Source organism: Periplaneta americana, chromosome 15, assembly GCF_040183065.1.
Source record: "Periplaneta americana isolate PAMFEO1 chromosome 15, P.americana_PAMFEO1_priV1, whole genome shotgun sequence".
Taxonomy (NCBI): Eukaryota; Metazoa; Arthropoda; class Insecta; order Blattodea; family Blattidae; genus Periplaneta; species Periplaneta americana.
Window position 1 is genome coordinate 133,803,439 of NC_091131.1, and position 13,855 is coordinate 133,817,293.

The following is a 13,855-nucleotide window of genomic DNA, read 5'->3' on the forward strand; positions in this document are numbered from 1 at the left end:
AATTGTTGCTGACATACTAAACAATAGATATTTCATTCTTCTCTGAATGAGAATTAATTATATAGTCGAAAGATAAATACAGTATACTTCTACAATAATCAAGTGGCATATCAGTTATTTCTTGTGTTGATAGTTTTCATTATTTTCTGAATGTTAAATTTCACCTTTTAAAAATTATGGACTGGTGAATGTCAGATAATGAAACATTGACATTGGAAAGAGCTTTTCAATTAAATTACAGGTACTGCAAGCTAGGAAGTTGCCTGGTTCGTGCGTACAAACACAATGTCTGTGCTCTACCATTGTCTATCTGAAAGTACAATCTGCTTCCATAATAAAATTGCTGACTCATTGTGTTTGCAACATTTGTATAATGGAATGAATGGCTGGAGGTCACTCTTTCAGATAATGCGGTTAGCTTTGGTATAGTTCCCTCATTGACTATGCTACCTTTCCACTTAAGCCAACTTTCTAGCTTGCAGTATCTCTATGTTTGAAGTAAAATTTGGAGTATGTCATCAAAAGAGGGGTTGACGTTGAAATATTTACACTGAATTCCTTGAGAAAATGTTCAAAATAATGAACAAACTTGTCATCTTTTGTGGTCTTTTGCTTAGCATACTTGTCACCAATCTAAGGTTCAAGGATTTCATACCCAGGTAAAAAGTGATGGATGGATGTTCAACCCTGGCTTCCTTTGGAATGAAAGTAAAGAAGGGAGTATCTATGGCACATAAAAGAACCTTGATCCTGAATGAAAGGACAAGTAACATTTACAGGTTATTTTATGTCTGCTTAAATATTAAATTCTGGTTGCAGCAGTGCTGACATCCTCCCCTTTGTAGTTTCAGTTGCACATTGTTCACTTTATTTTGTTTTCTATCTTTCATTTTGGTTTTTACCGCCATTGTACGGCCAATGACTCCAGTCAAGTGCCACTGCATTAAATAAAAATATATATATATATATATATATATATATTAAATTTTGGAGGTAGTACAATAAACTCATGTGTGGTTTAAGTGGGAGTGGGTTTGTCTCACAACCCACCTTAATACATTCATCCATAAATGAACTTTATGGATCTATAGAATTCTTTTTTTAAATATAGAGTAATAATCTATAAAAGACACCAACAAGGAGTAAAAAATGTTTGTATGAATTAAAACAAAAATTATAAAATCTTCCTCACGAAAATTCTCAGTTTGATTCAAAACAAATTACTGAAGGAGTGACACTTCTTTCTCAACAAAGGAGAGGCATGTAAATTCATCATCCTTAGTCCTAATTATCTTGTCTTTAATTTAGAAAGATAATTAAATATTGAATTTTCTTCTGGTACTATACTTGACAAACAACTGTTATAGAGATTCTTATGGTTACTTCCTCTGCTAATGGCCTAGGATTAGTGGCTTGGAACAGCAGTTTTTAATTTTCTATTATGCTGTTAAAGGTAATTATGAAGTCTTGATGAATTATGAACTACTGACAATGGAAATGGGAATATCTCGAGAAAATCTCCGAAATACTTTATTCATTATAGTTTCATCTTAAGTGATGTCCAGCCCTTTCCTCTAAACCCATGTGTGAGAAATATTGGCGAGCAAGAGAACTACTAGCTGTATTGCCAAGAACTCAGCATTAGTTAACAGTAACAATATTTGACATGAATAAACTGGGATTGTGATCTGAATCTCCAGTGTGGAAAGCTGATGCTGTAATCTTTCAGCTAAAATAACAGCTACATTCATTGAATAACGTGAAATGGTAATGAAGACCACATTTAAGTCAGAAATATTTTTCAATAGTGAGGGTTTATATATATATATATATATATATATATATATATATATATAGTCTGTATAGGTCACTTTCGGTCAGATGTGTTTCCAATTCACTGTGGGCTAAAACAAGAAGATGCACTATCACCTTTACTTTTTAACTTTGCTCTAGAGTATGCCATTAGGAAAGTCCAGGATAACAGAGAGGGTTTGGAATTGAACGGGTTACATCAGCTGCTTGTCTGTGCGGATGACATGAATATGTTAGGAGAAAATTCACAAACGATTAGGGAAAATATGGGAATTTTATTTGAAGCAAATAAAAAGATAGGTTTGGGAGTAAAAAGACAAAGTATATGATTATGTCTCGTGACCAGAATATTGTACGAAATGGAAATATAAAAATTGGAAATTTATCCTTTGAAGAGGTGGAAAAATTCAAATACCTAGGAGCAACAGTAACAAATATAAATGATACTCGGGAGGAAATTAAACACAATAAATATGGGAAATGTCTGTTATTATTCGGTTGAGAAGCTTTTATCATCCAGTCTGCTGTCAAAAAATCTGAAAGTTAGAATTTATAAAACAATTATATTACCGGTTGTTCTTTATGGTTGTGCAATTTGGACTCTCACTTTGAGAGAGGAACATAGGTGAAGGGTGTTTGAGAATAAGGTGCTTAGGAAAATATTTGGGGCTAAGAGGGATGAAGTTACAGGAAAATGGAGAAAGTTACACAACACAGAACTGCACGCATTGTATTCTTCACCTGACATAATTAGGAACATTAAATCCAGACATTTGAGATGGGCAGGGTCTGTAGCACGTATGGGCGAATCCAGAAATGTATATAGAATGTTAGTTGGGAGGCCGAGACATAGATGGGAAGATAATAATGGATTTGTGCGAAGTGGGATATGATGATAGAGACTGGATTAATATTACTCAGGATAGGGACCAATGGCGGGCTTATGTGAGGGCGGCAATGAACCTCTGGGTTCCTTAAAAGCCAGTAAGTAAGAGGATTTTTATATACAGTCAACTCCAGATGTAGTGAACCTCTGCGGACTTGCATATTTCATTCACTATATCCGAGATTTACTAAATCCGAAGTGTCTCCCATAACCGTAAATGACAGAAATAAATGAAATTGTGAACAAGGAAATAAAATATTTATTTTTTTAATCTTGAGTACACTACTTTTAACACTTGAATATAAGTAATTGATTAACTAGCGGACTTACTCGTGTTAATTATGTAAGTCTGTGCGGCTTACAGCAGTTTCGGTACTTCATCACACCATCCTCAGAGCCTACTAGATCTCGGCGTCATCTCGAACTTCTCTGCCAGTTATGTGGGTGTGTTTGATTGTTGAAAGGTGTTGAAAAGTGGAGTCAAATAGTGTGTGTGTACTGAAATTGATCTGTGTGTTGAGAATTTGATCGGGGTATGTTTTAACACATTAAAGCAATAACCAGAGGACACAATACATCTACATACGCTGATCACATAACCAATGCTAACCATACATACAGTAACATAAATGCGGACATGTAAATCCTACACATACAACCAAAGAAGCAAAAACTCAACACACTAGAACAATACGAAATATATAAACACACCCCGGTCAAATTCTCAACACACAGATCAATTTCAGTACACACACACTATTTGACTCCACTTTTCAACACCTTTCAACAATCAAACGCATCCACATAACAGGCAGAGAAGTTCGAGATGACGCCGAGATGTAGTAGGCTCTGAGGATGGTGTGATGAAGCACCGAAACAGCTGTAAGCTGTACAGACTTACATAATTAACACGAGTAAGTCCGTTAGTTAATCAATTACTTAAAATATTTCATTTTTGGGAATGGATTACACTGTATAATGTATACTGTTACTCACATTTGATTTACTTAAGCTATGCTGTTGACCCACGTCCACTTGCAAAAGACCATGTTCAATGTCACTTATAATATTCGCCTTTTCTTCCAAAGAAAATACTTTGCGCTTCGACATTTTTATACAGTACAGTCATTGTTGAAACACTAGAAACAGACTGATCAGTTAGAAATGACAAACAGTGTTATGGTGTGACTGTGTACTCAGTGCATATATATATATATATATATATATATATATATATATATATATATAACTTTTTTCTTCACAATGATGTCAGGAATCAGATCCTAGAGTATGGCACAATCTCCGAGAATCACCCTGTTTATTTTAATATTCCTCTTAATTTCTTTTTATGTATTAACCAATGCCCTCATCTAGGAGTAAAATGCTGAAAGTATAACCCACTTTATTATTATGGATGTTCTTCGTTGTATGGATAGCAATAAGTTAATGATAAAATGTGGTTGAATGCTGGCAAGGGGAATGGAACTGTCCATCAAAAAGAGTTCACAGACACCACACTTATTCACTATACATTACACTTTTTTGGAATTTGAACCTCAGTTTCCAGTCTGGAAAGTTGACGCTTTGTTTGACTAACTACAGTGTCTATGAAATTAATTTGAAACAGTTCTTGTCTCTGAATTATACCTTTTCTGGTCACAGTATAGTACCTGCACAGATTTAACGAACAACATGTCCAATATATAAAAAAGATGCAGTGCAAGTGAAGAAACTATTCTGCACATCTTTCTGGATTGCCAGTTAATGAACAGGAAAGAACACCACTGAGATGAGATACAGAGTAGATCAAAAAAACCTCTCAACCTGCAAACAGCCCTTACATAGTCCAATCTCTGGGCCTTTACATACAAACTGCACTGTGGAACACTGTGCTATCAATATACAAGTCAAGCTTGAATGAAGATTGATTGAACCATATCTTCTAAAACACTGCCTGATATAGACATGCCTGTTCTATCTATATTGTTTCTCGTCATCTTTTATTCGGTCTTCCCACTTTCCTCTGCCTTTTGATTTCGTAATTGAACTTCTGTTTAGGTAGTCATTTTTGTGTCATTGATGACTTTGGCTGTACAGTGTGAAGATTCTGATGAAACCTTAAAAGCTGTTATTAGTGAAGATACTTTCAAGATCTTTCTTCCCTTTTACTATCACATGTAAATTCTTTCCCTCATGTCTGTTCTTGACTTAATAATGGACAACATTTTCACTTTTTAAAATTTGATTTATTCCCAGGTACCTTCAAGAAATCGGATATACTGATACAATAATAGATGTACGTTCAAATCGTGTTCGATCATTACTCGGTCTTAATAATAATACGGAAAGTGAAGAGAATCTGAATAATGCACCAGTCGTGGCAGCACTTAATGGAAATGAATCGTCAAATAAGAGGGCCAGTGAGAACCAAGGCCGCAGAACACCTGCTAAAAAGGTATGGATATAATTATGTTATTGCATATACCTTCCTTTTTCTTTTATTTTATCTTCCTATTGTCAGTAGATAGTTCTCCTTTTGTATTTCTTTCTATATATTTCATCTTGAAATCAGATAAATTAAATATTAAATATGGGATAAAATTTGTCTTTCATTTTATCTTTATATTATCAGACATTTCCTCTTTTGCGTTTCTTTGAAAACATTTCTCCTGGAATTATGGGGTTGAATGTTAATTGTAAAATTGGATGTATATTTCATTTGTTTTCACCCTGTCTTAATATTTTAATATGCAAGTAATGTTTTTCTTTTGTTTCTTTAAATACAGCTTGTTTTCGATTAATAAAAATTTAAATGTTAAATAGAAAATTGAATTCTTCTATCATTTCGTCTTCTTTTTGTCTTCTTTATGTGTAATTTAACTTGGAATCATAGGAATCAAATATTGATATGAGTTCACATGTTTTTTTTTTATTCTCTTTCATTTTACAATATTCTAAATTTTGTGTTCTTTGAATACAATTTATTTTGGAATCATGCAAATTAAAAAAAAAAAATAAAGGAATAATTGTTCCTATATACAAGAAGGGGAATAGAACCTTATGCCAAAATTATAGAGGCATAACATTGTTACGGCACTGTTTCAAAATTAATGAAAGAATTTTGGTCAGAAAATTGAACAAGATTGTTGAAAAGTCTTTAAGAGAATAACAGCACTCATTCAGAAGTTGAAGATCAACAGTGGACTTAATTTTTTGTGTAAGACAACTTATTGAGACGAAGTAGATGGAAAGATGAAATTCAGAAGAAATGCATGGAAATAGAAATTACCAACTGGGAGAAACTAGCAAAAGACAGAAGAGAGTAGAAGCATTTTGTGAAATCGAAATGGAGTCAACATGCTCAATTCCTTTGATTGATTGATTGATTGATTGATTATGTGGACCATGCAAAAATGTGGGAAGCATTACAAAATTTAAAGGTGCCATAGAGTCTAATCGAAAAAAATATGAAGAACATACAACAAATGTGAGAATTTCATCAAAACACTGGTAGGAATGACAGATTGGTTTGAAACAATGCTGGGGTGAGACAAAGGAGAATATTGTTACCAGTATTATTTAGTGTAGTATTGGATGAAATTGCAAGTAATAGGGAAAGGCAGAAAAAACAGATTTAAAAACATTAATATATGCGGATGATTTGGGACAGCTCAACAAACAACATAGAACAAAGAACGGGTATTGAAAGACAGTAGCAGGAGAGTATGGCTTAAAAATTAACATTGAAAACAGTAGTTATGAAAATATCAAGAGCACAGAGTGAAGACTGGAATATTAAGTTATCAGGCACAAATTTAAAAAAGGTAGAGAAGTTTAACTATTTGGGAACAGAAATTACTTCAAAAGGGAAAAATACAGCATGAAATTAGCAAAAGAATACAGAAAAGTTCAAATGTAAACAATTAAATAAAACATTTAATTTGGAATAAAAAGTGCCCATAGAGAGCAAAATGGCGATGTATAAAACATATTTCAAGCCAGTTTTGATATATGCTTCAGAAACCTGGACATACACCAAAAAAGATCTGAGCAGAATTCAAGCCTTAGAAATGAAAACCCTGCGAGGTATTTTAGAGAAGACAAAGAGACAGGATACGAAATTACATAATCAGGGAATCTCTGAAGGTTGAAAAATTAACAACACAATTAGAAAATAAGAGATTACAATGGTTTGGCTATGTTAACAGAATGAAAAGGGAAAGGCTGCCAAAGTGAATATTAAATTTAAAAGTGAAAGGTAGATGACCAATGGGAAGACCACGCGAAAGATGGATAGATCAAATTCAGAAGAACTTACAAGAACGGAGATACAAGTGGGATGAAGTAAACAGGAGAAAAGCTTGACAGACAGACAGAGACGAATGGAGGCATATTTGGAATCGACCCTCCAAAAGGTGAACACGATAAGAGGCTGATGATGATAAATTCAACATTACTGGTACTGTCATGCTCAGAAATGGCCAGAAAATATAAACAGAGACTACAGTGCATGTTGATGTCTTTATGCAGTTGATCAGGTGCAGCTTGAGAGGAGTGAAGAAGAATAATCAGTGTAGTGCCAGGGACACATTTAGAATCAACTCTTCAGCAAGATTAGTTATACTAATTGTAAAAATAGCTTCAGTTTCTCATTGACATATGACGCTTTTAGGTATGTGAAGACTGATATGCCTCCTGAAGAGATAACTTTGAGCATACCGTGCAAGGTTGAAGCCATATTTCGATGCATTAATGATCAATGCATGTCAGAAACAAGGTGAAGATGGACTAAAAGAGCAGACTTCATGTTGCTGGCATACATTATCATTGGGCTGTAAGAAGAGATTGTTAGATTCATAGAGAGCCTGAAATAGGTTTTGCTTTGCAAGAATTACTTTCTCCTGTACATGCATTGGAAACAATTATCATATTTACTCGAATATACGAGGGCTATTCAGAAATCAACTTCCAATTGGCTAAAAAAAAACACAAACAATGTTACAAACTATTTATTGCCTGGAAAACGCTCCTGGATAGTGACACTATTTTTCAACATAGTCGCCATATAAATTCAAGCACTTTTCATACCATGGGACTAGCTTGTGTATTCCTTCTTCATAAAAAGATGCTGCCTGTGCACTCAGCCAGATTTTCACTCCGTCCATGAGCTCCTTGTTGTCATTGAAGCACTGAGTGGATAACCAGTTCTTCATCTTGGGAAAGAGGTAGTAGTCGCTCAGTACCAAGTCTGGACTGTAGGGGGAGATGTTCGAAAGTTTCCCATGTGTACTTGTCTAATAAAGCCTTTGTGCAAGCAGCAGTATGTGGCCTCAGATGGAGGAGAATGACACCCTTGGAGAGCAATCCTCGGCGTTTGTTTTGGATTGCTCTTTGAAGCTTCTTTAGCATTTCACAATAAACATCTGCTGTTATTGTGATCCCAGGCACCATAAACTCTGTCAACAATACTCTTTTTTGATCCCAAAAAACTGTAGCCATCATCTTTCGGTTTGGGAATGTTTGTTTGAATTTTTTTGGCTTGTTCGGAGATTGGGTGTGCATCCACTGCCTTGACTGTTCTTCTGGTCTCAGCATTCACGAACTGTACCAATGTCTCATCTCCTGTCACGGATCTGTCCAGAAATTGATCACCGTCATTGTGGTAACGCTGAAGGAACATTAAGGTCGAGGTCATTCTCTGAGCTTTATGCTGGTCAGTGAGATTTTTCGACACCCATCGTGCACAAAATTTGTGGAAACCTTGCTGTAACATTTTCATAGAGACTTGTTCTTGGGAAATTTTCAGAGTTCAGAAATTGTGAAACAACATCTTTCACGCACAGTTTGTTCAATTTGTTGAACGATGTCATCAATCACAATTGAATGTCGTCCTTGACCTCCCTCATTATGCTCATCTTCATACCCATTCCTAAATTTTCTGCACCAGTCCTGTACAGTATTAACTCCTTCTGCATGAAGAAATTGAATAACTGAACGGGCCTCACAACTCACAGGATGAGTAATAATCGCCTCCATTATCAACAGCTGTTTCTCGCAGACTGCTGAATGGAAATGGAGTACGCGATGCATGGGAGCATTATTACATCTTTACTCGTGGCTACTGCACAAGTGCCATCTTCCTGCAACAATCTAGCAATCCACAATTGACAGTCAGAAGTTGATTTCTGAATAGCCCTAGTAATGTGCTATCGAATATAGTACACACCCCAATTTTTTTATCCTAAAATCCAAATAGAAAAAAACATTACTGGCAAATATAATATGCATGTATGCTGAAAACCATTCAAAATTTAAAAAAAAATGTTATCAAAACAGGTTATAAAGACACCTTTGCCTCCATCACATTCATTCTCACTTGCAGTATCAAAATTAGAACTTCCATTCAACAGGTCTGGATTGATGTCAGAACATGATCGACAATGGCTAATGTCATGCCAGTCTTCCATCAATAATATTTTAGTTTTTTTATTAAAAGTTGTGTACATAAAACCTCGGGGAAAAAAGTGTCATTAAGTCTTTATCGCAGTTAAAAATAATATTCGTGTTAATTATTTGTATTATATGAAGTGAAGAGAAGAGACTAGAAGCATTTGAAATGTGGATATGAAGAAGGGTGGAGCATGTGAAATGGACAAACAGAATAAGAAACGAAGTTGTTGAAAAGATTGGTAAAGAAAAAATGATGCTGAAACTGATCAGAAAGAGAAAAAGGAATTGGTTGGATCACTGGCTGAGAAGAAACTGCCTACCGAAGGATGCACTGGAAGGAATTGTGAACAGAAGAAGAGTTTGGGAAACAAGATGATATCAGATGATAGACGAAATTAAGATATATGGATCATATGGGGGAGACTAAGAGGAAGGGGGAAGAAAATAGGAAAGATTGGAGAATACTTGGTTTGCAGTGAAAGACATGCCATTGGGAGAACACTATGTATGTATATTATTACTCAACCTCACAACCAGGAACACTAGTCTAGTGAAGAAGAAGATTCGTGTTAATAATTATTATTGTTGTCAAAAGTAGACATGAAATTACGATTGAAAAGTGCACAGAAGACGAGAAAACAAGAACCTGCAATAGCTGTTTCCTTTAGCAACTTCCCACCTTATCTCATAGCATAAATTGAGCATTAAGTTAAAATTGTTCACATCTGAGTGTTTGCATGCGAATATAATATGCATCCCAGTTTTCAGGACAGTATTTAGTCCAAAAAGGTGCTTGATATAATCAATGCAAATATGGTATTTTGTTAGATAAGTGTTTCTCCTCTGATTGTGAGAGGCAGGGTGAAAAAGATTTTTTTAAAATTAAAATCAAAATCAGTGGTTTTGTTTATTTAAATTGCTTTTTTTTTTTAAATTTAAGTCACATTTTTTATTTCAACATATTTTTTTTTACTTAAATACTTTTAATTATTTTTTTAATTGGATTTATTGAAGTAAACAAGGTATTGTTACACCAGTGACCAAACAAGAGTTAGACTTTTTCCAATTTTAAGTTAAAAACAAACCATACTTGAAACAGATGAAATCAGAGGCTCCACAACTGAATGCTCAACCTAAAATACACAAGCCTAATATACCAATCTATATCATAGACACACTCATTGCTAAAACTCCAGTTGTGAACGAAATTCCTCCATGGAAATGGGTGACTCCAGAACATAGCATACAAATTCCAGGAAATCATTCCAAAAATGATCATCCATACATTCTTAAGTTAGATGCCATGGAACTACTCTGCAGCACATATTATAAGGATCACCTTCAAATTTATACAGATGGATCTATATCCTAATAATGGGACATCAGGAGCAGGGGATTATATTCCAAAATATCAAGAAAGTTATTTCATACCATGTTCATCCTCTTCCAGTCTTGACACTGAATTGCTAGCTATTGATGCTGCTCTTCAGTGTGTTACTCAAATTTCTGAAAAATCTATTTGCATACTTACCAACTCCAAGGGGGCTATATTTAATATAATTAAATATGTACCAAACCTGTATGCACATAGAATTATTCCAATTCAGAAACAACTAAGTAAACTAAAAGAACTCCAAAAGGAAATAAGATTTCAATGGATACCTAGTCATTGTGGTATATTACCTGGAAACGAGAAAGTTGATAATATTGCAAAACAAGCAAAATATTGCAATCAAGACCTCTTCAAGCGATATATCTATCCAGTACTTTTGCTTCAGTAAAGTCTCATTTTACAAACCTATGGATCAACAATTGGCTCTCTTCTGACAAAGGAAACATTTTACAGTCTGTACAAAAGAAACCAAATGACCTGGATATGTAAAAAAACTTGCCCAGACATGTTCAAACATTTTTAACAAGAGCCAGAACAGGTCATATTGTCACACAGTTGTACCTACATTGATTTCACATTTCTGATAATTCTACGTGTCTGTGGTTTAATAATCATGATGAAGATTTGGAACACATTCTTCTATACTGTCCATCCATAAACCACAAAAGAAGTAAATTAAATCATCAGTACCAGTTTCAGAAGACACAGCCCTGCAGTATATGTTGACTACACTCCAATTCTGTCTACTGGGAACAGGCATCTATAATGAACACCAATCAAAATACCCTTCATTTCTCGTGAAAAACAACTGAATAGACTACAGTGGACTATAATGGACTTTATGTTGTCAGCAAACAGCTGGATACATTAAGAAGATTGATTGATCCCTAGTTAATTACATCTCTGCTCCAGCATACAATCTAGCTAAATACAGTAGAATTCCTCTTATCTGGCACCAAACGGACCAGACTAGTTCCGGATACGAAATTTTGCCGGATAATTGAATAAATACCAGTATATACAAAAAAGAAATCCGTATTTCATGGTGCCAAATGTTGAAACTGCAGCCATGTGAAGCTTATTTCTCTATCACTTGCTCATAACTGAATAAACATAAAAATTGTGAATTTTCTTTATTAAAACACATTACACAACACAAATAATACAATAATTCTAGGTAGAATATTCGTTGAAAGTGAAAGTTCGTGCAAACTTCCTAATGTGAAAACACTGATGGCCCGAACATAACTAAATAAACATAAAAACTGTGTGAATTTTCTTTATTAAAGCACATCACGGAATACAAATAATTCACTAATTCTAGGTTCGAATATTCACTGAAAATGGAAGTTCGTACAATCTTTCTAATGTGGCAAAACTGATGGCCGAGACTGTGGGAATGTAACAGATTTAAACTTTTTTTTTGTCCATTTTGAATCTGGCGTACACTACTTTTAACGCTTGAATATAAGTAATTGATTAACTAGTGGACTTACTTGTGTTAATTATGTAAGTCTGTGCGGCTTACAGCTGTTTCGGTGCTTCATCACACAATCCTCAGAGCCTACTAAATCTCGGCGTCATCTCGAACTTCTCTGCCTGTTATGTGGGTGCGTTTGATTGTTGAAAGGTGTTGAAAAGTGGAGTCAAATAGTGTGTACTGAAATTGATCTGTGTGTTGAGAACACACCCTGATCAAATTCTCAGCACACAGATCAATTTCAGTACACACACAGTATTTGACCCCACTTTTCAACACCTTTCAACAATCAAACGCACCCACATAACAGGCAGAGAAGTTCGAGATGACGCCGAGATCTAGTAGGCTCTGAGGATGGTGTGATGAAGCACCGAAACAGCTGTAAGCCGCACAGACTTACATAATTAACACGAGAAAATCCGCTAGTTAATCAATTACTTTTTTTTTTTTTTTTTGGCGTAGCCGAAAGTGCTGTTGTTTTGATATTGCCAGGTGTTTGCGTGCCGGTTATGAGGGATTTTACTGTGCATAGAAACATTATCAGAAACAACATACAATTCATCAATCACACTGCAGTCAAGAACAGCACAGACCTAGTCAACCACTTAAGGACAAACACATAACCCACAATTTAACACTAACATCATTTGACATCACCATTCTATACACTCACTAACATATCCATACGTGAAACAATAAAAATACTAGAACATATGTTAAAAGACAACAACACACCACAACCACAAATGGTTGAAAACTCAGCAAATTATTTTCAGATAGTTTCTTCATCTTGGATTGATTTTTTTTATTTAAATCAGATTTGCTTGATTTAAATAGGATTTTTTTAAATTAAATTTTTGCTTATATAAATCTTTGAAGTTATTCTCAGGTTAGTGTATGCATGTAGGTGTTATTGAAGTACATAGAATGAATAATGAAGAATCAATCTACTTGCTGTATTTTAACAGTAATTTGAATTAGGGTATTATACATTTCAACATATTTTTGAACCAGTTCTTCTGTCTTGTAGCTGAATGCAACAGAAGGAACTGTATCTAGCATAACAGAATTTTACAACTTGTTTATCTGAGCCCTCTTTCTGTTTTTCATTTGTTTGGATGACAAAGGAACTAAGCTGACTTCGCTTAATTTTCAGAGGTGGTCTCTCGGTGGATAGGTGATCCGTAACTAATGATCTCTCTTGTTTTGATACTGAAGGTGCAACTACTGGACCTGTCTCTAAATTTTGATCTTCATTGTTAGATATTGGAAAGGCCTATCCTAATTTTTTTTCTTTATTTATTTTTTTGTGCTGTGACATTTTAGAATATGTAACTTCATTGTAGCAACTAATCTGTGCATTTCTAAACCATATGATTTGCATTTAACTTTCATGTCTTTTCCACTTGAAGTGGGAAAAACTAAACAATTTTTAATTCTTTCCGAACTGGATCAAGTTTTCGGCCTGAATTACTCATTTTAAGTTAACAGCAATGTTCTTGCTACACTTTTATATGTAGAACAACTTAATAAACTCAATAAAATAACTTTTCTTTTAGCATAGCAAGTTACTACTAGACGTTAACTCAAAAATTACATAAAACAAACTGAAAAGAAAAAAAATAGCATTTTGAATTTGAACAATGGGCTGCAGGCATTTGACAACTATAAGAAAACAAACTGATTTTAATTATTTACCCATTGGGTATGTCATTGTTAACATATAGGATGTATCTGTAAATTATTACTTAAAAAATTAATAGTAAACGTAAGTTAAAAAAAATAATTCACTGATTTTTACCATACAAATAATTTGATTTAAATCAGTGATTTA

At 34.3% G+C, this 13,855-nt stretch overlaps 1 protein-coding gene across 1 annotated transcript in view; it reads left to right on the forward strand.

Annotated features, from left to right (window-relative positions):
- Cka (Connector of kinase to AP-1) overlaps positions 1–13,855 on the forward strand; it is a 169,749-nt gene that overhangs the window by 36,984 nt on the left and 118,910 nt on the right. The window contains exon 4 of the mRNA XM_069848173.1: positions 4,955–5,153. Coding sequence (XP_069704274.1) covers positions 4,955–5,153 — 199 coding nt within the window. The remainder of the gene's footprint in view (positions 1–4,954; positions 5,154–13,855) is intronic.